Consider the following 22,376-nt stretch of genomic DNA (forward strand, 5'->3'; position numbering starts at 1 on the left):
ATGTGAATTTATAAGGTTTTTTTTTTTTTTTTAACGACTCATGCCCAGAATTTAGATCAGGATTTAGTAACTAATGGTCCCGACATTCTTCTGTATCCCCTGCGAGATGGTCACGTTACCTACTATTTGCTTCTGCAGTATTGGTTCATTAATGTACCTCTCTTTTACTCGGGTGATACAGTTTTGACTACAAATAAGATAGAAGATTCACTTATCTGATTTTGTATCTAATAGATTTTTGATATATTTAACCACTTTACTGTCCGGAGTACTCATTTATTTGGAGTAAAAAATTCAAATCTTCATATCTCAATACTCATAATAATAATAATAAATTGTCGGAGTGAGTTATTTGATTGCATAGCTCAGACATATAACCAATTGACACATTTTTTTTTCGTTTTTGTTTGTTAGTTGGAGTTCGACTCCACGCTATCATGAACTTGGTTCAACTAAAGATGTTCATTTAACCTATGCACTTGAGATCTACTCTGAATGAATAAGGGACCCGCCCTACGAGTTATATATATATATATATATTAAAATTAATATACAAAACTAACTTATTATTTATTTATTAAAAAAGTCCATCAAGCCCATCTAAGCCAGTGATCCATACACAGTCGATCCATACATAACGGATATACCTGGATGACCCAGTCGCATATGCCATGAAAAAGATTCAACAAAAGACAGAAACAAAAAGCGACCTTTAGTCGGGTTGATCTGTGATTGCTCAAGGCGAGCGAGAGGACACATACCTCCTCCATATTCCTTAAATGGGCAAGACTCGGATACCGGTCATATCTGATCTGTAGCTGGTATCGACATGTTTTTTTTTGTGATTAACTCAATTTCCATGAATTCTCCTTATAAATGAATGAAATTTTTTTTAGGGGTGGGGACGGAAATAAGTAGCGGGAGCAGGGACAAGGAAAGGATGGAGAAGCGTTCGAATCTCACCGTTCTTAAATTGTTGTATTAACAAAACAAGGGTAGAGGTCAATGTCTTATGTACGGTTCTGTCGAGGGGCAATAAGGATGACTTATTTGTCAACTTTTGCACCTCGAAGACATAATCGTTTACAGTCACTCACAGAAGGTTCAAAACCCCCTTCCCTTACCCCATCGAGAAACAGAACGTTATTAAAGCAGGTGCGTACTGAGTAAAGCTTAGTCTTTTGGACCTTTCAATTTCACAACGTTATTAGTTAGGCACTCGAAACCTAAACCCGTGCACGTATTAAAGAACTAAAAGACAAGAAACACGACCCGAACATCTGTATAACTTTCCTCTATCGTATTTATAACACAAAAAATACAACGGTTAAAATAAAAGATAAAGAAGCTATATACAATGTCACATTGCTACATATCAATACAATCAACAAACCAAACCCATGAAAGTTCTAATATTCCTTCCCAAAAAGGACTATGTAACCAAAAAAAAAAATAATAATAATTAGCAATCAATTAATCATTGTTTAAACGTTCAATATGGGAAATGCCCATTTAAAACAAAGCATCGCCATTGTTCGATCATAACATCTACTTTCAATTTTCAGTAGTCCCAGAACTCGAGAGCTGCCTCGTTGTCAATCGACGATGATATCTCCGGTGTCACACCGCTCATCGTTGACCATGAAACTTGTTCTATTTTGCACTCCATAGTTGTTGTTGTTGTTGTCGTCGCCGCCGCCATTGACATTGTTCCACCGACGTCTAGTTGATCAAATGAGAAGAATTCGTCGTCGGGGACAGACGATGGGTACGACGAAATCATTGTCACTGCAGTATTCGTCGCTGAAAAAGGCCGATGATAATGGTAATCATTTGCATAATTATCGAATGGTACTGATAACCTCCAGTTGACTTCACCATTATCGAATCTGCCACTGATTGGAGTATGAGCAGTTGTGGGATCTATTAGAGGTGGGAGAGAAGAAGAAAAATCAGAAGTTTGAATCTTTTTCACTACTCCGACCGTGTTCGTTGTGTTCTTGTGAAAAACCCGACATACAACCCAATCAGCCTGTAAATCGAGTCGAAATTCATAAGCAATTCAAATTCAAATTCAAATTCAAATGAATTGTTTTTAATTAAACAAATAAATATTAACAAGCTAAAATCAAAATTAAGCCAATGAAATTACCTTAATGGGCTTGGGAAAACCAAGAAACTGAAAGAATTTGGGTTCGAGTCGAAATTCATGCATGACCCAATTGGTCTTTTCACCTCTGGGAGCTCTTCCTTTGTAAAAAACCAGCGTTTTCTTCATACCAGCCAGAACCGTTCTTCCCTTGAGAATCTCCTTGTCTTTCCCGGTCGCCTTCCAGTAACCGGTCTGAGTCGCCCGGTTCGTTCTCATCCCGGTCGGATATTTCCGGTCTCTCTGGCAAAAAAAATACCATTCTTTTTCCCCCATCTTAGCTTTATCTGCAAAATCATAAATAAAAATTATTACAAAAAAAATTCAAAAAATACCCATTTTCTCCCTATAATTAATTAATTAATTAATTAATTTTCACTAAATAATTTGATTTTAAAAAACCCAACATGAAATGTTTATCAAAATTTAAAAAAATTAAAAAAATAAAAGAAATAAAAAATAGGAAATGAAATAAATCTCAAATTAATGGAAATTCAGAGAAGAAGGAAGAGACGCACGTGGCAAATCCCAAGGTTCACACTTATTCAGGTCAGCTTCTCCGATGGCGGTGGCAGTGAAGGCGGCGTCGGTGATCTTATGTATCAGGTAATAAGTGACGATCTCCTCGTCGGTGGGGTGGAATCTGAAGCCAGGGGGCAAATCCAAGGCGTTTGGCGGTGGTTCCTCCATGCCGGAAATTTAAGGGAAGCAAAAAATGATCGGAATTGTCAGCTCCGGTGAAAAGACGGCGGAGAGACTTGATCGGAAGTTGAGAGAGAGAGAGAGAGATTGTTGAATAAAAAGTATATCAAGGGGAGCGGAGAGACGCTTAAATAAGGAAGGTTCCGTGGCCACCAAGGAAGATTTCGATCGAAGCTTTGAATTGGGTGTTACTATGAAATTGTCTTTTTATATATATATATATATTTATTTATGACGTCATCTGAGTAGTTCAAATTTCCTAGCTTACCATTATTGAACTAAAATATTAAATAAAATTAATTAATGAAATTCAAAATTTTATTTTAAAAAAAAAACACCATTTGTTTGCTCGTATAAAGGTGTTAGAAAGATCGAATCCTTTTCTCGGGATCAGCTATAAAATATCAGGTTGATTATCGTTATTCGATTTATTCAAATTTTTATTTTTAAGCAAAATAAAATATTTATATGTAATAAACAAAAAATTAATTAAGAATAAATTCGAATTAGATTGAGTTGATCGGGTTCTTCAGATTATCGAATTTTTTTTAACATTCGCGCATCAAATTGAGCTAAAAGACGAGGGGGTGTCGGGGTGTGTGATTATTCTTAATAAAAAAAGCTTTTTATTCTAAAAAAATATATTTTTTTTTAAAATAAAAATCATTTTTATTTTGTATTTTTCTAAATTACAAAAAATAGGTGAAATTAAGAGAGGGCTTAGAATGTTTCCAATGTCAATGGGACCCACCTAACCTTTTGCTTAATTAAACAAAACCTTCCAAGAATTTCATTATCTAATTTAAAATATAAGAAAAATAAGAAAAAATAACAATATTATTATTATTATATGTCACCATGACCAAGTCTAAAGTATTAAAATATAGCATTTTGGAATAATTGATTAATTACTTTATATATATATATATATATATATATATATATATATATATATATACTTTAATCTCTAAAGTATTAAAAAAAATATAATTATAAATAAAATTTAAAAATGATAATTTAAAGTAAATAATTAACAAAATTCTACTTATACATTTGTTTCGATAAAATTGCTTATTTCTCGTTTATGGCATTATGGCATAGCGGGTCCCAACAGGAGGCTTGCACGACCGACTATTAGCTCAGTAACAGATTACCAAAACTTAACGAAAATACCTTGAATTATATATATATTATAAATCTTTTTTGCTTCTAATTGATACCCGGGACTGCATTTAGAGGTTAGAATATTTCACGAGATAAAATTGAAAATTATAAAGTATTAATTAATTTTGTATGGATAAGGATGAACATTTGCAAAGGACCAAGTGAATAGAGAGAGAAATTAAATAAAAATAAAAGTCAAAAATGAAGAAAAATATTGCAATTATTTTAATTAATTAATTTAAATGTTTGGTTTCCAAGAAACTTCCTATACTTCAAGGATGCTTGGAAAATTCTGACACTGAAAGCAAATCCATTAACAAAATAATTTTAAAATACTTTTTTTACTTTTTAAACTTTTCCAATATTAAAAAACTAAAAAAAAATATTTTATATTATATATATATATATATATATATAGATATATAGATATATATGGTAAGTAGAGATGCCCGTGGAGCGGGGAGAGACAAGGACAATAAGTCTTTCCTCACCATCCCGATTCTTCACGGGCATCAGGTTCCCTGTGGGAGAAATTTTTCGTTTTTAATATTCTTTTTATAAAAAGAATATTTGTTTCAAATAATTATTTAATGTATAATTTATATTTTTCAATATTATTTCTATTAAAAAATTTATTTTTTCTGATATTTTATAAAATACAAACATATTCAAGAGTAAGTTGTAAAAAATTGCAATAAATGTTTTTAAAATTTATTTATAATTTTTCTTTTTAAAAATTAATAAATTAAAATAGACATATTAATTCCCAACAAGACAAAGCAATTAAAACATATTTATGGTAATAATGTTTATAATTTAATTTCTTAACTTTAATAAATTCTAATCCACCCTTCATTAATTCACTTAAATTCAAATAATTTTCTATCAAAATTTTACTTTTTCTCCACTAATTAATAATAAAATATATATTAAAATATAATAATTAATATAATTTAGAAAAAGACATATCCACCCATTAAATTTCAAATGATTTTGTTAACGAATAAATAATTAATTTATTTTATTAATTTTGTTTAATATATTAGTCTATGAACTAATAAATCGGTGGAATATTTTAATTTCAAATATAAAATATTTATAGGGATTCAAACTTTTGACCTCTTATTTAAAGACATATGTTTTGATTAGTAAGATTTCATGTCGATAAGAGTGTGCCACCGAGGACGCTCTCTATAGAGGCGCTTTAAAATTGTAAGACTGTTGACAATACTAACGGGCTAAAGTGGACAATATCTGTTAGTGGTAGGCTTGGATGGTTGCAAATGGTATCAGAACTAGACATGAGACGATGCCAGCGAGGACACTGGTCTTCAAGGGAGTGGATTGTGAGAAGAGAACGAAACATAAGGGTGTGTCAGTGAGTATGCTCTCTAACAAACGCATTTAAAACCGTGAGACTGATGATGATACATAATGGGTCAAAGCGGACAATACATGCTAACAGTGGGCTTGTACTGTTATGTGATCAACTAAGATGTACTGAGTTTGACTGATAAAATGTAAGTAACGAAGTTAGCTTATAAGTATTACAGATCATAATGAGCTGTATTTAACTCAACATATTTCGTATGATTGGAACGTGAAAGAGTGGTATATGAAAACCCTACTTGCAATTATTTTAAACGGTTGGCTCCGTCGTTAAAATTTTCTAAATTATTAATATTTCCGTCAATTTTGATAGTTCAATAGTATGTGGGGTTGGAAAGATTCTAATTTTCGACCTTTTATGTCATATATATTTCTTTAAACACCAAAAGTTGTATGACTTTTCGTCACCATTTTTTACCTTTTTAAAACCAAACAGTTAGCTATATCTATACTCATCATAGTTCATAGCCTCCCTTTTTAGGTACGGAATATTCTTACAATTTATAGTATACGGGTTTGTTTGATCTAAACTACGAGTTTGCCAATTTATAATCTATGTACTGGATTTAGATATATCCATTTTGTAACGGCCTAAGACTACCGCTAGCCGCTAGCAGATATTGTCCTCTCTGTGTTTTTCCTTTCGAGATTCTCCTCAAGGCTTTAAAACGCATCTATTAGAGAAACATTTTCACACCTTAATAAAGGTGTTTCATTCTTCTTCCCAACCAATGTGGGATATTACACATTTAACCTATCCGGTCGACGACTCAACTCGAACTGACGTGAAATTCTCGCTCAAGCGAAAAATGTAAGAGGGAGTACGTTAGCTAAATGGAATCAGCGATAAAGATTATATTCTTCGTTCCTCTCACCACCGTTGGTCTCGTCCCATTCCCGACTCTGTTCAATTCTTTGGTGGATATCTCTAACTACCCCATATAAAATCGAGAGGATATAATGATAAAATTCAACCGTCAAATCAAAATATTGAATTGTTTTTAGAAGGTAAGTTAGTCAAATAATGATAACATTTTAAACGAGACACAATTAATGATAACAACGTGGTCGTTGAGATAGAAAAATTTTATTTTTTATTTTGAAATAATAACAAAATCAAGAAATTAAAGTCAACCATTTTATTATATCATATTAATTTTGTAGTATTCAATCATTTGAAATGTGAAAAATAGTTTAAAAAATGGGACCATAGGAGAATTAAAATACTATATTATATATATATATATATATATATATATATTAATAAATTTAATTATTAGGTTTTTTTATTTCATTAAAAATATTTGAAATCAATTATAAATAGATATCATTATTGAAGTTTTAAATATATTTTTCAATACAATTATTAACATTTAAGAATTTTTCATAATTCAAAAAAAAATTAAAATTTTATTTTAACCAAAACTTAAAAATAAATTAGAAAAACTTTCCATGAATTTTTCTATTTATTTTTGTTGAATTAAATGGTTGGTATAAAAAAATAATTTTTTTTAATATATATATATATTTATGGTTAGATGAACCCGACTATCCGAATATGATATTGTCCATTCTGAGCTTAAACTCTCATGACTTTACTTTATTTAACTTCCCAAGAAGGCCTCATAGCAATGGAGATAGTATTTCTTAATTAAACTCATGATCATTTCCTAAATTAGCAGATGTGGAACTTTCATCTAACATATATATAATATATATAAAAGTGGAACGGAGCATAGAAGGGGACGGAGAAATATAATTGGATAAATAAATAAATAGCGTTAAGAATCTTCCTTTTGACTGGTTACCATATGGGATTTAAATAATTTAATTTTAGGGATATATTTTTATTTTTTTGGTAAATAATTTAATTTATTTTTATTTTCAAATCATAATGCGATTTAAACAATAATAATAATTTGACGCGTGAGAAATGTCATGTCAATTTGACATTAGACTTTAGTCAGTCACGTGAGTGGAATCTTAGCTAAAGGTATAGCAACTTTCGATATGATTTTAAATAATAAAAGGTACGGTTTATTGGACAAGTGGTATTCTCTACTAAAAAATGTCGAGAGACTTGTTGGAAATGATCTGCGGTGTCGTGTGTTGTGCTGTATCCGGGATGAAACAACAAACTTGAAAATGAAAGAGCTTATGAATTTTTTTGTTTTGTTTTTTTATTATTAAAAAATTATAATATATAAACATTAATTTAAATGTTTAAAAAATTATTTTTTTATTTTTGAAATTTCTAAATAGAGGAAATAGGCATATATTCCTAAAAAATGCTACAAATTCCTAAAAATGAAAAAAAAATTATATAAATAATAACATATTCTTAATATATATATATATATATATATATATAAAGTGTGAAAATTTATTTATTTATTATGATAAGATTGAAAAGAATAATTAAAAGAAAAAAAAAAAGAAAGAAAACGCGTGGGGACACTGACACGCCCACCTGGCAGTGGAATTTTTCGGTGTGAAATAAAAAAAATAGAATCTTTTTATTTATTAATAATTTATTTTTATTCGAATTCTTATAAATTCAAATAAATAGAATTATTTGATCGAGATACTATTCGCTATAACGAAACTTTTGAAGTCTTATTCTCGAGCCATGAAATTTCATAGAATTTTTCGAACCCTAATAACAAAAAAGTGTTTTGGAAATATTTGTAATCGTGTAAGTATCTCGATGAACTAATGAATCGGATGGAATGATTTTTTTTTAATAAAGATTAACTTCATAATAAGAGTGTTCAAAACACTCGATGACTTGGAAAACTCAATCAACTCAATTGGAGTCGGATTTGGTTTAAATAAAATAAAAGTTCATCTATTAGATTGGTTTATGAGTTTTTCTAAAACTAGTATGATAATTGGTACATCTGAAGTGCGTCCTTCCCGGTCCTCTCGAATATGGATCGAATTGTCTCTCGACGTTCTGAACCCAGCTCATGTATCGCTTTAATGGGTGAATAGCCCAACCCTTGGAACATACTACAACCTCAGGTGGCGGAGAGCCGACATCGAAGTGTCAAACCTTCCCGTCGATGTGAGCTCTTGGGGAAGATCAGCCTGTTATCCCTAGAGTAAAGTTTATCTATTGTGCGACGACTCTTCCACACGACACTGTCGAATCACCAAGGCTGACTTTCGTCCCTGCTCGACAAATGAGTTGCAAATTAAATAGAACAAACGTAATTTTATTGTTAATTGTAAAAATACTTTTTTTTCTTATGATGCAACTATATACGGTAGATTTATTTTATTTTTATTTAGTTTCATTATTATTTTTTTAATTTATTCTCCGATTATTTTTAAAAATAAATTTTCAATTATTTGAAAAGTTTTTTTCTTTAAATATATATTTAAATTAAGTTATAAATCTTAATTAAATATTTGAAAATAAATAAATAAATAATTCATTATTCAATAAATGTTTTTTTTTGTTGAAAAAATTTACCATCAAACTCGATCCGACCCAACCTACGAACATCCCGGCTTCTCAATATTTCTATTTCATATATAATATTGTAATCTCTTTCTTGCCCACCTTTTTATTCACTCCAATGAAACTTCAAAGCTAATATCCACTTTTTTTTTTCTTTTTAAATAAAAAAGAAAAACAAAGGAAGATGTGACCTATGATCACATCATTCATATATGACAATACAAGAATATATTTATTGAATTAAATATAAATTATCGTGTTAAATATTAAACCGACTCGTGGGTTAACATGTTTGAGTCATGTTTGTATCAGTTGAGTAGAATCAATCCAAATCGAAAGTGTATTATGTAGTTTTATATATTAATAAAAGTAATTTTTTTAATTTTTAAAATATATTTTTATAATTTAGATATCATAGCTTTTAAATTAATATAAAGTTTTTAATTGTGTTAAAAACTAATAAAAATTTAAAAAAAAAAAATCAAATACTAAATGAAATTTAACAATATCAATGATTTTTTTAAATTAAAGTAATAAATATCAAAATTTTAAAATAAATTAAATGGAAAAATAATTTTAATAATTTTAATAAACATTTAATTAAAACAATCTAAAAATATAAATTTTTAAAAAATTAAATACTTCCTGACCCAATCTAGGCCCAAACTTAAATGGTTGGTTAATTAGAAATTTAAAAAATAATAATAAATAAAATATTTGAATAAAATTATATTTCAAGTAATTTGAGTAAGCTGAGTCGGTTTCAATTAACAAGATCTATCGACACGAGACCGAGACAAAGTCTTGTGCTAGAATACATAACTCAATAAACCATACAAAAAAGTAAATAAAAGATCGGGAGACCAAGACCGAGACCGAAACAAGGTCAAGGTGGAAAATACATTCCATCCTCCTAACTAAAGTTAGATTGAAAAATAGATTTCATGAAATTTCTTAATCAATTTCAATAATTTTATTAAAAAGAATGACCCAACGAGTTAGTTGGACATAAAGAGTAGAGTTAGGTGATGATGTTCATTCCTGAACTCTACTCTATTTGTTCGGGACACCAACCAAACTAAATTTCGAGTTGGTCCAACAATCCAATCTAACACAACTCCTGTGTGCTCCCTTATAATAACATATCCTAACGTATGGTCGTGTGTTCGTCAACTATTTTGCATTTCAACTAGCTAAAAACATTATATTCAGAATAAGAAGATGAAAAAATAGGACATGGACGTAGATTGATATCATTTCCATCAAATGAAACATAAGAAGAAGATACGTGGGGTTTTACAAGAACATGGCCAAAACCAAACTGGCATCCAAATCCATACTAATTGCTAAAGCCAAAGCCCAAATTATATTCATATTCCACACTTGAAATTCATAAAATATGGCTTCTCAACACCCAAGAGAATACCTTTATTTTCAAGGTCACATTACCCATTCCACTGCATAGCATACCCTCCCTCCTTTTATCTGTCACATCCCTCCTGTTTGTACCCCAAAAAGATAAAAGTAATCGGTCAAAGTTTCAAATTTTCAATATCTAAACGAAATATCAATCAAGTTCGGGTTGTTCTTAACGTCAATCCAAGCATAGTTCGGTGACTAACTCACTGATTACCATATCTAAAGTCAAAAATTCAATTTTGTATCAATCATAGATGCAAATGGAACCTAGCCACAAAACACCCAATTCACTTTTAAAATGCTACAAAAGAATTCATAGCTGGTCACAAAAATCTTCTAAATTTACTTATTAAAAACCCTGGACTAATCAAAGACTACTAGCTTCAATTCATAAAATCAAAGCTCAAGAATGAAGTCAACTCACTAAGCTAAGCTAGTTTAAACCTCCTTTAAACACGTATGATATATTGTTCATGTAGTTCATAAAAATTGTAAGATCTTCCCATCTTTCCAATGTGGGATCTTCGACATGCCTCTCAAGATGGTGTTTTTTTTTTCGCTTCATCATATTCTCGAGTCGGACTCGATTTTTTTGGAGGCCAAATATTAGTTTGGGCATCATGGACTAAGATGCTATCTGGAGTTTTATCTCAAAATCAATTAACAATGTGAAGAATAACATGTAAGTTTTCCCATCTTTCTAATGTAAGGTTACCAACATGAATGATCTCATATTTTTCTTCTATATCATAAGATAAATATACAAAATCCGTCCTAGATAAGAAATAAAAAAGAATTTCAGTACAAGTTTAGTCTTTGAACGGGTCCTTGAATTTTTTATTTTGGGACACTAGTAGATCATTCTGACTAAAAGAATTTATGAACTTACCAACTCTATTTGTAATTTAAACTAAGTAGAACGAGCAATCTAATTCTTGATTAGGCTTCAGATCCAGAAATTCAACAGCAAGAAAAACGAGAGAATGATTTCAAATCAATGCAAGCACAGTTTTATTTGGCAAAAAAGGGCAGTAGGGGCAAGAAAAAGAACTTACAGTAGGGTACGATCTTCCATAGTTGGTTCTCTCCTTCCTTCCATTTCCAAAGGACAATTTTGGTGCCGTCGTGAACTCCACCAGAATATTTGTCCCCATGAAAAGCATCAACATTCAACCCAATGTTATTCACCATCCTTATGGATCTGAACCCTTCCCCAAAGTCCTTGCTCTGTGTCCACAGTACCGACTCGTCCACCACGTCAGGATTGTATTGTATCAGCTGTACCTGCATTGAATTTACCATGTCAGTTCGTTTCGTTAGTCCATTTCGATTGTAGGGGCCGTTTTGAAGTGACTTTCTAACGTCATTCCAATCAGAACTAATGTCATCCTCACTATCCAACCGAGTTTAGTTGCTTTGCTTCACTCAGTTTGGTTGGGTGTTAGGATTTTGGTATTCCATTTTGTTACCTTTCGTGAAACTAAATTCAAAAGCTTTACCGAGAAATCTTAAATCCCCAAGATGCAACCAATGAAACTTGATCACAAAAAATGCCGAACCCAGGCAACATAAACATCTTAACCCTCAACCACCACAAAAGCAGAAATTAAAAATAGCAATTACAGCCAAACTAACCAAAACAAAGACTCAATACACCTACAAAAGTAATGTACTCTCAACCAACTCGAGCAGAAATTGCCCTCTTTGGACTCTCCCTTTCAGGCTAGGATTTTAAACCGCATCTACTACAAAGAGAATCTAGCCCGCTACTCCGACTAGTGTCTCGCATCCTCCGGTGACGGGCTTTGATACCATTTGTAATGACCCAAAGCCCACCGCTAGCAAATATTCCTCTTTGGACTTTCCCTTTTAGGCTTCCCCTCAAGGATTTTAAAATGTGTCTACTACGAAGAGAATCTAGCCCCTACTCCGACCAGTGCCTCGCATCCTTCGGTGACTGGCTTTGATACCATTTGTAACGACCCAAAACCCACTGCTAGCCGATATTGTCCTTTTTGGGCTTTCCCTTTCGGGCTTCCCCTCAAAGTTTTTAAAACCCTTGATATTTGCTAGGGGTAGACTTTGGGTTGATAAAATTGGAACCAACACAAGCATAAGCTAAGTAGTAATTGCCATGTACTTATTCTCATAAAGTCAGATGATTCAAATACTTATAGCCACATTTATTGTAGTTTTGACTCAAAAACTTCAGGAAAAAAAACAAAAAAAAAAAAAAACTCTTCTAGGACAGATACAAAAAATACCACCATGCTCAATTCCCATCTGAATACTTATAGAAAACCCAACAAGTGGAAACCAATATTTATTGGGAAGGAAATGATATTACAAAGGTTCAAACACAAGACCACTTGCTTTTGATACTAAGTTAAATCACCGGTCATCCAAAAAGTTTAAGCTAATGAATTAGAGAAATTTTGATTATAATCATTACTTTGAACATATCTCACATTCAACTTTAGAAAAGATAACAGTACTTCCTTTTATCCTCTCAGGTATATATGATCCACTTTTTTAATTAATTTCAACCCAGATTTATTTTATTTTGATCAAGAACACGTTTCACTTCATTATGAGATAAATATAATAATAATTCTTATTTAAGGACAAAATCTCTTAGAACTTAAAATATAAGATCTTGACTTCTAGTGGAATAATTAATCAATTAATACATAGAATATTTCAAAAAGCACGGTAAGTTTACACCATAGGATATATGATTTTCTGGGTTCTGTAAATTCATCCATCTTTCAGTAACATCACAGAGAATTTCAATTTCCAGAAAAATTACGACGAACAGCGGCAATAGAATGAGAGGCAAAACTTACCGGATGAGTATCTCCGATGGAATGCTTCATCGCCTGACCGGTGGCCTTGTTGACCAGAGCGAAGGAGGGGTACCCTGCCTCATCCTTAATCCTCGTACTGTACTTCTCATCCTTGAACCAGTGCTGAAACATTCACGATTGATCAACGCCATTAAAATCAAAGAGTAAAGAAGAATTTCAAAAATCGAATGATCTAATTACAAATTAAGGCGAAAACTGGAAATGATCAAGGGTTAAATCGATCATACTTGAGCAGGATCGTCGGGATCGGAAGGGACGAGGATAACTTTGTCGTCGCGGATGGCAAGGGAGAAATTAGGGTTTGCTTTGGTGAAGACCTTGACGGTCGGCTTGTTGGAGAAGGAAGAATTGGAATTATGAGAGTGGTGGTGAATAACCGAGGGGAAGTGTGAATGGTGAGAGTGATGGTGCACGACCGCCGGCGGCGGTCCAGAAGAGTAGCCGTAGTCAGGAACGGGCGGTTCCGGAGGGAAATCGGAGTTGAAAGCAGCGTAAGACGGCCGAGGCGGCGGCGGTGCCTCGTCGTAGTGAGTGTGGTGGACGGAGGAAACCATTGGCGGAGGTGGCGCCCCGTCGTAATGAGTGTGGTAGACAGAAGGAACCACTGGCGGCGGTGGATCGCAGTACGGAGGACGGTATCCAGGCGGAGGATAACGACGTTCGTCGTCCTCTTCGTCGTCACGGCGATGGTGGTGATGAAACGGGAAGGACATTTTTTCCGATCTTTGTGGTTTCTCCGGGCTGACCTTTACCGACTGCTAGTGTGATTTAATTGAGAATTTAACCAATAATATTATGACACGTGTCGTTTTCATGGGTAGGTTCTAGAATTCCAGCACCTCGTTTGTAAATGACGTGTATGCTAAGAAACTATTGCCAAATAAATAAATAAATAAAATTTTAAATACACGTGTCATATTAAAAATATATTTAAGTATTTAATTTTAAATTTTAAATTTAAAAATATATAATTATAAAAGATTAATTTTCAAAAATAAATATAGGTTTAATAAACCCCCAATTCATTGTTCTAAATTATATATATATATATATACGTATTAAAATTTATATGATATTGGAAAATAGTGATTATATAAATTTAAAAATATGTCCATAAATTAGTTATTAATATTTTATATTCAATATTATAAGATAACTCATTTTTTTTTACCAAATTTCTTATTTTTCAAAATACGACCTAAATTTATATAGTATGTACGTGCAGGTAGAGAATCAAATTCTCTCACTCGTGTCCTTTAATTTAAAAAATTATTACTAAGCTATATCTATATTGAAAAAAATTATAATACAGTTTTTAAAAAAATATTAATAATAATTGAGCTTACTCTTGAACTCGTAAAAAGAGTGGTATAGTAATTGGTCCTTCAAATTAGAAATTAGCTTTATTTGATCTCTCGATAGTAAAAGAAAACCCAATTCATTTAAAAATAATACATATTAATAAAGTCGTAAATTTTATGTTCATTGTTTGGGTATATCAACTAACAGTCAACCTTACCTAGAAATCATATAAAAACGAGTTTCAAAATTTATCTGGCTTCGACTATTCCTGTGACATGATCACATTATTCAATGCTAGCTTTTAATAGTAAATATTATTCCCACTCAACAACACCAATGCTCCAAGTAAACGAAACATGTTTTAACTTTTGAGTTTCTATGATTGAGTCATTGAAGTAGTAACTTCAACAAAAGTTACTTTCAACCGCAGTAACTTTTAAGTCTTTATTGGTCATCCTATTTTCAAGAACGCTCTTATTCGAATGTGAGTCGGCTCATTCATGTACACTTAATGGTGTCACGTATATTTTGGTTATATCCAATTTAATAAACCCTAAAAATATTTTTTTAATTGATTTTTAATTTGTCCACCATTTATAATATCACTTCTAAGAGCAAATGTAATTTAAAGTTTGGAGACAAAATAATATCTTAATTAATTTGATTTGATATAATTGGAATTAGTTAGAATAATTCATACCATTATTTAATTTTCTTTTTTTTTTTCTGGAAAAAAATAGGAATTTAAAATAGGGACAAGAAAGTGGGAAATGATAATAATAATGGGTTGGTATATTTTGTTTCGTTTGAATGAAAGGCTCGGTCCCACACACTTGACTTTAATGATGAAAGCTCGGAGTTTCAATAAACAATTGTTCTCCGTTCCACTATAAGCCTTTCTTCGTTTGAACCTCGCCCTTAACTTTAAGGCTATGCCATCCTAAGGTGCTGCTAAATGGAAGGATCTTATCAACGTCCATGAATGATAAATCATAGATCGAACTGCCGAATCAGAAAAATGGAGTGCTATCATATAGCTTTGTATCGGCTAAGTTCACGAGTTGGAGATAAGCGGACTCGAACCGCTGACATGTCTTATTTAACTCTATTCAGTACAGTGGTATTTGACAACATAGAGAGTCGGCATTAAAGATGAAGTGATCACATGTTCTTTCTTTTATATATTACGACAATAACATTTTTTAGGTTTCAACTTAGATCCCACGTTGTTTGGAAAGTACAGAGGAAAACAAAACATTTCTTATAAAGATACGAAAACTTCTCCCTAGCAATCGTAACTGACCGTGATACATAACATACTAAAACAGACAATATCTACTTGCGGTGGACTTGGACTATTACACGATGAGATGCAACACAAGCATATAAAGTTACATTTCAAGGGTTATTTTACGAATAATTCAAACATAGGTTAAACTTGAAGGTGGAGATTTGAACCTCCGACACCTTAAAATAGATGTCTTAACAAAGATTCGAACTTTCAAACCTCATCTTCTCATATGAGATCGGTGACCTAAACGCCCTGGTCGACAACAATATGTTCTTTTACAACCATGTGTGTTATAAGTTGCTAAAAGAATGGCTCTCTCTCAACTCGTATAAAATTGGCATAGAACGTGAGTTATTACACAAAAAAATTGTGATTCAACCATTATATTCCAATTATTCCCAAGAACTCAACCAAAATTCAAATTCAGAATGCAACCTAAATGAAACTTACCCTTTTACCTATGAACGATAAATCAACGCCTTGCTAACGAAGAAGAAGAGCTCACTCTAGATTCCGATGAACGGTTTCGCCAAATAACGTTTTAGGCTAACGACGAGACAGCTTCGATGGCGCTGCCTAGAGGCCATGCTGCTTCAACTAAGGAATTCTGGTATTTAACCTTCTTCACCAATGTGATCTCTTGCCAGGGATCCAAGCCTACGCCAAACCGAAGCAAACAAACACGTTAGTGTCATATATTGATCGATCATTCATCTAATATAAGTATTGATGCAAATGCAACCTACCGAATCCGTCTACGAGTAGTGTGTACTGATACACAAGATCCAAACACAAGTACGGCAGGTTATCCTTCTCGACATTCGGATATGTACTGGTGTCTTCGACTTTGATTTGGCAGGCTTGCTTTGCTGCATCGTTGAAGTCTGAAGGGCGAACTTTAGCGACGGGCTTATTGGGGTCGGCAAAACCAGCCTACATGTTTACCTGGTTGATCAGTGGTTCGTGCAAAAACAAGCATAACAATTTCCAAACACCCTTACTTAGATGATCCAATCATACCTCAGCCGCCCTGTCGAAGAAAAACGAAGCAACGAAGAGATTCTTCTGCCCGTCTCCTCCTCCTCCATTCCAAACGCCACCAAAAGTGCACTTCATGTGAGTACATGAGGATTCATTAACCTTGAGGGCCTTCAAAACTGTCCTCCTGCATCCATTCAAGCTGGAGCCTGATGAAGAGGCCGATGCTTTGTAGTCCTTTCCCCCGTAATGGTATGCTCCTAAAAAGAGAGAGCATTGACACTACTTCAGTTCAAAGCTCCATTTGTTATCCAGAAAGGTAGTAAAGAACATAGGAATTATTCAAAGAGCATAACCTATAAACACCATATTGGAACAAGGGAATTCCGATCGATCACAAGTAGTTTACGCGCAAACAGCTTAGCATTTAAATGTAAAGATGTGGGACCCCATATAACCAGCTAGTTAGACTCGAGGGGAAGGGCGTGGGTCAGGGAGTATTTTTGGAGTTCAATTATGATGGAAAGGGTACTTATTCGGGTCTTATAGGTGTCGGAGAGATAAAGGAGCTCTTGAATTCTCCCCGAGTATGTTTCGTGAGAATAAATAAACAGGCTCTATCAAATATTTGTTATATCCAAAATATCGTTACTGTACACACCCGACCCACGATCTGTTGGTCGTAAGAAAAAGCTTATAGCTGAAAAAAGAAAATTATGCAGAATTATGATTATTAATGGAACTGGTACCTTACCATACTTCAGATATGTATAATGCACAAGTACTACATACAGTTTTATATACACATTCCTCCAAGCTACATAAGAATCTTAACATGCTTCTACTTGTGGAGAATGAGGATGATAAGAATGCTATCAGGGAAGCTAGGAATAATATTAGGGTAATAAGGTAAATTAGTAATTTGTTAACAAGTTTGGTGGTAGGAATTCGTTACAAATAGACTGAGTGGGAAAGGACGGCTGGCATTGGTTTAGTTGATTTAAGCTCGAGTGAGAATACTCGAGAAGAGGAGGTTCAAAGTACCTCAAAATCTTTGAGATTATTGCATTGTTTTACCTTCCATATTTCTTATTGGTTCTTTTGTTTCTATTAGAGATTTTCTGGTGCAACTTTTTACAAATTCAAATATGTATTACTCTAACCGCCCAAGTCCACCGCTACAAATATTGTCCTCTTTGGGCTTTCCTTTCTAGGCTTCCCCTTAAGGTTTTTAAAACACATCTGAAGAATGTTTCGTTCCCCTCTCCAACCAATGTGAGATCTCACAATCCACCCCCTTGGAGGGCCTAGCACCCTCGGCACACTGCTCGGTGTCGGGTTCTGATACCATATGTAACAGCCCAAGCCCACTACTAGCAGATATTTGTCTTCTTTGGGTTTTCCCTTCCAGGCTTCCCCTCAAGATTTTTAAAACACGTATGTTAGGGAGAAATTTTCACATCCTTATAAAGAATGTTTCTTCCCCTCTCATCAACGTGGGAACTCAGAATTATTGCCCATTATAAGAAAAATGATTTAATAATGACCAGAATACTCAGCACGAGATGAAGATGTGTATTTACAACAAAATTGGTAAGTTACAAGAAGTTTATACTCAATAAGACAGGCAGTTGCAACTTACGTCAGCACGAGATGAAGATAGGAAATGGTGATTGAAAAAACATTTATCATCTGGAAGAGAAGAAAAGAAAACACAAACCTTCGTAGCCAGATAGGATGCAATCATTGCTAGAATCTTCTGAGACACTCAAAACCTCAGCTCGAGCAGCTAGTAACCCATAATGCAAATAACTGTAATTCAAAACACAAACAACCAAATAAAGTCAGTCAAAAAACAATCATTAAAGTCCAAGCATCAGCAACTAGTGGAAACCCAAAGCGAATCACAAAGGAGAATTGATACAAAAGAACTTCAAAAATCCAGGGAAAGGAAAAATATAAGCATTCACTAGAGCCTTGGGGGGGGTGTAACAGCCTAAGCCCACCGCTAGCAAATAGTGTCCTTTTTGGCTTTTCCTTTCGGAGTTTCCCTTAAAGTTTTAAAATGCGTCTACTAAGAAGAGGTTTCCATACTCATATAAAGAATGCTCCATTCTCCTCCCCAACCGATGTGGGATCTCATAGTGGGATTCCACAAGATTAAACTATAGCTATTGATGAATTGAGTAGGGGAAGATTGAATTAGCAGAGTCGTATTGTCATGCCTAAAATTTACCAACTGGTAAAATCAACGAGACAAGGGAGACAATGTATACCTGTGAACATAGAGATAATAAGTTGCTCCCTTCAGATACATCTTTTTGATGTATACCCCCTCTGCATTTGATAGCCGAGAAGCATCCTTTTCTGAGATAGCGTATGCCATTTGAACAGATCCTCCCCCAAGATCTACAACTCCAACTGTATCCGAATATTTCTTCCCCAAGTTCCCAAGCAGATAGTTTAACGTCACCTGGAAAATGATAGCCAAGCTTGTAATATGTTAATAGATGAGAACATGCAAGATCTCAATGATTAACAATCTCCAATTGAACTTATCTGTCTCAAATTGTGCTCAATACTCTTTTGATGGTTAACGTTCGTATGTAGTTTATTGACAACCTCTTCATGTCGCTACTACTATTTCCGTATTCCATTTCGACCCACAAAAATAATTGTGCTGACAAGTTCCGTTATCCTCTTCTGTTAAGTAACCTCATTCATACTGCTATTCCAGCACCTAGGCTAAATGTGATCTCAATGCATATATGCCAACTCCATCGTCAACTTAGAAAAAAAATGATGAGGGCTAGAGAGAGAACAGCACATCCTAAGCTTTGAAGATTTGTAGGTTTTCAACACATAACCTGTAACAACCCAAGGCCACCGCTAGCAGATATTGTCCGCTTTGACACATTACATATTACCGTCAGTTTCACAGTTTTAAACCGCGTCTACTAGGGAGAGGTTTCCACACCCTCATAAGAAATGTTTTGTTTCCCTCTCCAACCAACGTGAGATCTCACAATCCATCCCTTGGGGGCCCAATGTCCTCAATTGGCACACCGCCCGATGTCTAGCTCCGATACCATTTGTAACAGCCTAAGCCCACCACTAGTAGATATTATCTGTTTTGGCTTGTTACATATCGCCGTCAACATCACGATTTTAAAACGCGTCTACCAAGGAGAGGTTTCCACACTCTTATAAGAAATGTTTCGTTCCCTTCTCCAACCGACGTGGGATGTCACATAATCTAACTTAAGACCAAAAACAAAGGGGATTTTCTTGAAGAAATGGCTGTAGAGGAAGCAAGATGTGTGAATGAAAAACATGATAGTTTATCCTAACGGCTTCATATTATTCGACTTAAGAGAGGAAAATAGAGAAATTAGCAAGAACATCAAATAATTACATGATTGTGCTACGAATAACATGCATTTGAGGATTGAAACTAAAAAGAAGCGGCAGCTGAGGCCCAGATTACATACAAAGTACAGAGTGCATCACAGCCATAATAGACATACCCAAAGGTAAGAACCTTCTTGAGTTCCATCAATTACAGACACAGCATTTCCCTCCAACCTGAGGTCACTTTTGTCTCGCAGGAGATCCCTAACCTTAAAGAAAATAAAAGCTTGCGTCGATTAGCACAAGATAAGGGAACGTAAAAATTGCTTCCAAAGAACAAGAAAGGAACATTACCGCCTGCAAAATTCTATCAGATGTATCACCTTTCAGGGCCCTCAAGCCTGCAGTTGCCTGCAACATGAAAAACAAATTTTAAGAACGGACATAGCTTCTTCTTAAGAACAGAGAAAAAAAAATTCAAAGCAGATCAACGAACCCCAACTCTAACAGGGGTCATTTGCCGCAGCCTTTTTGGAACCACATTTTCTGCCTTTTCCAATAGGGAAAGTAGAGATGCTGCAGCATCCTTGGGATTGTCAGCGTATGCACTCAATCCTGGTTTAAGCTAAAGAAGAAGAAAACAAACAAAAGTAAACAAAAACACAGCCAATCTCGAGATAAACTGAATGCAGTCCATTCAAATACAAAATTCAATGCAAAAACAATCACAAGAACAGAAAATAAGCACAACCCATCTAGAAAGAAATAGAAATTCAAAGAACAAAAAGTGAAAATGTAGATACAGGAGGGGATAGAGATTGGTACTTGTTCGAAAAGTTCGATGTCCTTGCCAACAGGGAGGAGATCGAGATTATGATCGAAGCAAAAAACATGGACGCGACTCCCAGAGCTACCAGCATCAAAAATTACAGCAAAAGAGGTCTTAGAAGAAGAAGACGACCTGTGATCAGGGGAAACTTTGCGGTGGTTGAAGGAGTAATCCTCACGGGCCGGCATGTAATAGAGAATAAAGAAGATAAGGAAAAGAGAAAGAGAGGTGAGCAATAACACCCCTCTGAATCTATAGATCTTGTTGGACAATGATTCCGATTGTTGCTTCCCGGGACGTTTATGCATCTTGTCAAACTCCAACTGAAGTAGTTTCTGTTGATCTTGAAGTGGAAGAGACGCCGATTGGCCGTCAAGAAGCTCGGCGGAAGACGGAGATCGGTAACGGATCTGACCGTTTCCAGTGGAATTGGAGGCAGCGGGAGCCTTCAAGGACTGCGGTGTTTCGGGAGTCGGATCCAGCTCTCCTATTCTGAAGAACAACGACAATTTTACGCAATGAATTGACTAATGATTCTCTCGCAACAGCATCAAGGACGGATCTGGGTGGAATCCGTCAGTAAAATCGAGGAAATGGGGTCGATTGGGAGCCGAATTGAAGTGAAATTCGGATTGAAGAAGAAGCAAAAACAAACAAAAAATCGGCGGAAGAGAAGAAATTGAAATGGCGAAGTCAGGGGAAAAGGGGAGAAGAAGGGATTTGAAGTATGGATTGAAGGGAGTGTCAACAATGGCGGATTTGGATTCAGAAATAGAGCAGTTAGCGAATTCGCTTCACAGAGCGGCAACCCAAAACGAGAAATCCAACGTAAGTAATGCCACAATTTCGTTCATTATTCTACGTTTCGGATCAATGCTTCCACTTGACGGTTCTTTGGCTTTTTTATTTATTTATTTATTTTTCTTATTTTTTGTTTGATAATGTAAGTTTCTTCCTATATTTATTGGGAAAAATCATGTCACTTTTTGCCCATATAGTTAAGCAGGTAATGATTCCCCCTTTCAAGTACGTGTATAATTCCATTTTTTAGTATAGTTGGGGGTGGATAATTCCGTCTCCGAGCATAGCTGAGTGGATAATTCTGTCTTCGAGTATAGCTGAATGGATAATACCGTCTATGTGCATACCTGAGTAGATAATTCTATCTCTGAGTATAGCTAAATGGATAATACCGTCTCTGAGCATACCTGAGTGGATAATTCCATCTCCGAGCATATCTGAATAGATAACTCCGTCTCCGAGCATAGTTGAGTGGATAATTCCATCTCCGAGCATACCTGAGTGGATAATTCCATCTCCGAGCATAGAGCATAGTTGAGTGGATAATTCCATCTCCGAGCATACCTGAGTGGATAATTCCATCTCCGAGCATATCTGAATAGATAACTCCGTCTCCGAGCATAGTTGAGTGGATAATTCCATCTCCGAGCATACCTGAGTGGATAATT

At 34.2% G+C, this 22,376-nt stretch overlaps 3 protein-coding genes across 3 annotated transcripts; all 3 read right to left on the reverse strand.

Annotated features, from left to right (window-relative positions):
* Positions 1-1,322: 1,322 nt before the first annotated feature.
* LOC111478281 (NAC domain-containing protein 92-like) lies at positions 1,323-2,967 on the reverse strand. Its single transcript, XM_023122469.1, has 3 exons — positions 2,668-2,967; positions 2,153-2,436; positions 1,323-2,032 (listed from the first exon to the last, which is right to left on the reverse strand). The coding sequence occupies exons 1-3, from the start codon at positions 2,837-2,839 to the stop codon at positions 1,562-1,564; spliced, it is 927 nt and encodes a 308-aa protein (XP_022978237.1). The 5' UTR covers positions 2,840-2,967; the 3' UTR covers positions 1,323-1,561.
* A 7,121-nt stretch (positions 2,968-10,088) lies between these two features.
* Positions 10,089-13,909, reverse strand: LOC111478294 (ricin B-like lectin R40G3). The gene is made up of 4 exons (XM_023122491.1): positions 13,384-13,909; positions 13,136-13,258; positions 11,345-11,573; positions 10,089-10,369 (listed from the first exon to the last, which is right to left on the reverse strand). Coding segments are annotated over exons 1-4 (840 nt in total). The 5' UTR covers positions 13,870-13,909; the 3' UTR covers positions 10,089-10,367.
* A 2,113-nt stretch (positions 13,910-16,022) lies between these two features.
* On the reverse strand, positions 16,023-21,821 carry LOC111478226 (apyrase 2-like). Its single transcript, XM_023122394.1, has 9 exons — positions 20,904-21,821; positions 20,575-20,703; positions 20,433-20,489; positions 20,255-20,347; positions 19,004-19,200; positions 18,448-18,539; positions 16,770-16,987; positions 16,496-16,682; positions 16,023-16,406 (listed from the first exon to the last, which is right to left on the reverse strand). The coding sequence occupies exons 1-9, from the start codon at positions 21,213-21,215 to the stop codon at positions 16,291-16,293; spliced, it is 1,401 nt and encodes a 466-aa protein (XP_022978162.1). The 5' UTR covers positions 21,216-21,821; the 3' UTR covers positions 16,023-16,290.
* Positions 21,822-22,376: the final 555 nt, after the last annotated feature.

The sequence above is a fragment of the Cucurbita maxima genome, unplaced genomic scaffold (genome assembly GCF_002738345.1).
Source record: "Cucurbita maxima cultivar Rimu unplaced genomic scaffold, Cmax_1.0 Cma_Scf00004, whole genome shotgun sequence".
Classification (NCBI taxonomy): domain Eukaryota; kingdom Viridiplantae; phylum Streptophyta; class Magnoliopsida; order Cucurbitales; family Cucurbitaceae; genus Cucurbita; species Cucurbita maxima.

What these genes read in the sequence shown, in the direction of transcription:
- LOC111478281 (XM_023122469.1), bottom strand. Translation starts at nt 2,839, where the DNA reads ATGGAGGAACCACCGCCAAACGCCTTGGATTTGCCCCCTGGCTTCAGA. An exon ending in TGAACCTTGGGATTTGCCAC is followed by an intron (nt 2,437 to 2,667) that starts GTGCGTCTCTTC and finishes ATGATTTTGCAG; the next exon opens with ATAAAGCTAAGATGGGGGAA. An exon ending in GTTTTCCCAAGCCCATTAAG is followed by an intron (nt 2,033 to 2,152) that starts GTAATTTCATTG and finishes CTCGATTTACAG; the next exon opens with GCTGATTGGGTTGTATGTCG.
- LOC111478294 (XM_023122491.1), bottom strand. Translation starts at nt 13,869, where the DNA reads ATGTCCTTCCCGTTTCATCACCACCATCGCCGTGACGACGAAGAGGAC. An exon ending in ATCCCGACGATCCTGCTCAA is followed by an intron (nt 13,259 to 13,383) that starts GTATGATCGATT and finishes TGAATGTTTCAG; the next exon opens with CACTGGTTCAAGGATGAGAA. An exon ending in CCATCGGAGATACTCATCCG is followed by an intron (nt 11,574 to 13,135) that starts GTAAGTTTTGCC and finishes AATTCAATGCAG; the next exon opens with GTACAGCTGATACAATACAA.
- LOC111478226 (XM_023122394.1), bottom strand. Translation starts at nt 21,215, where the DNA reads ATGCATAAACGTCCCGGGAAGCAACAATCGGAATCATTGTCCAACAAG. An exon ending in ACATCGAACTTTTCGAACAA is followed by an intron (nt 20,704 to 20,903) that starts GTACCAATCTCT and finishes CTTCTTCTTTAG; the next exon opens with CTTAAACCAGGATTGAGTGC. An exon ending in TCTTCGACAGGGCGGCTGAG is followed by an intron (nt 16,683 to 16,769) that starts GTATGATTGGAT and finishes GTAAACATGTAG; the next exon opens with GCTGGTTTTGCCGACCCCAA.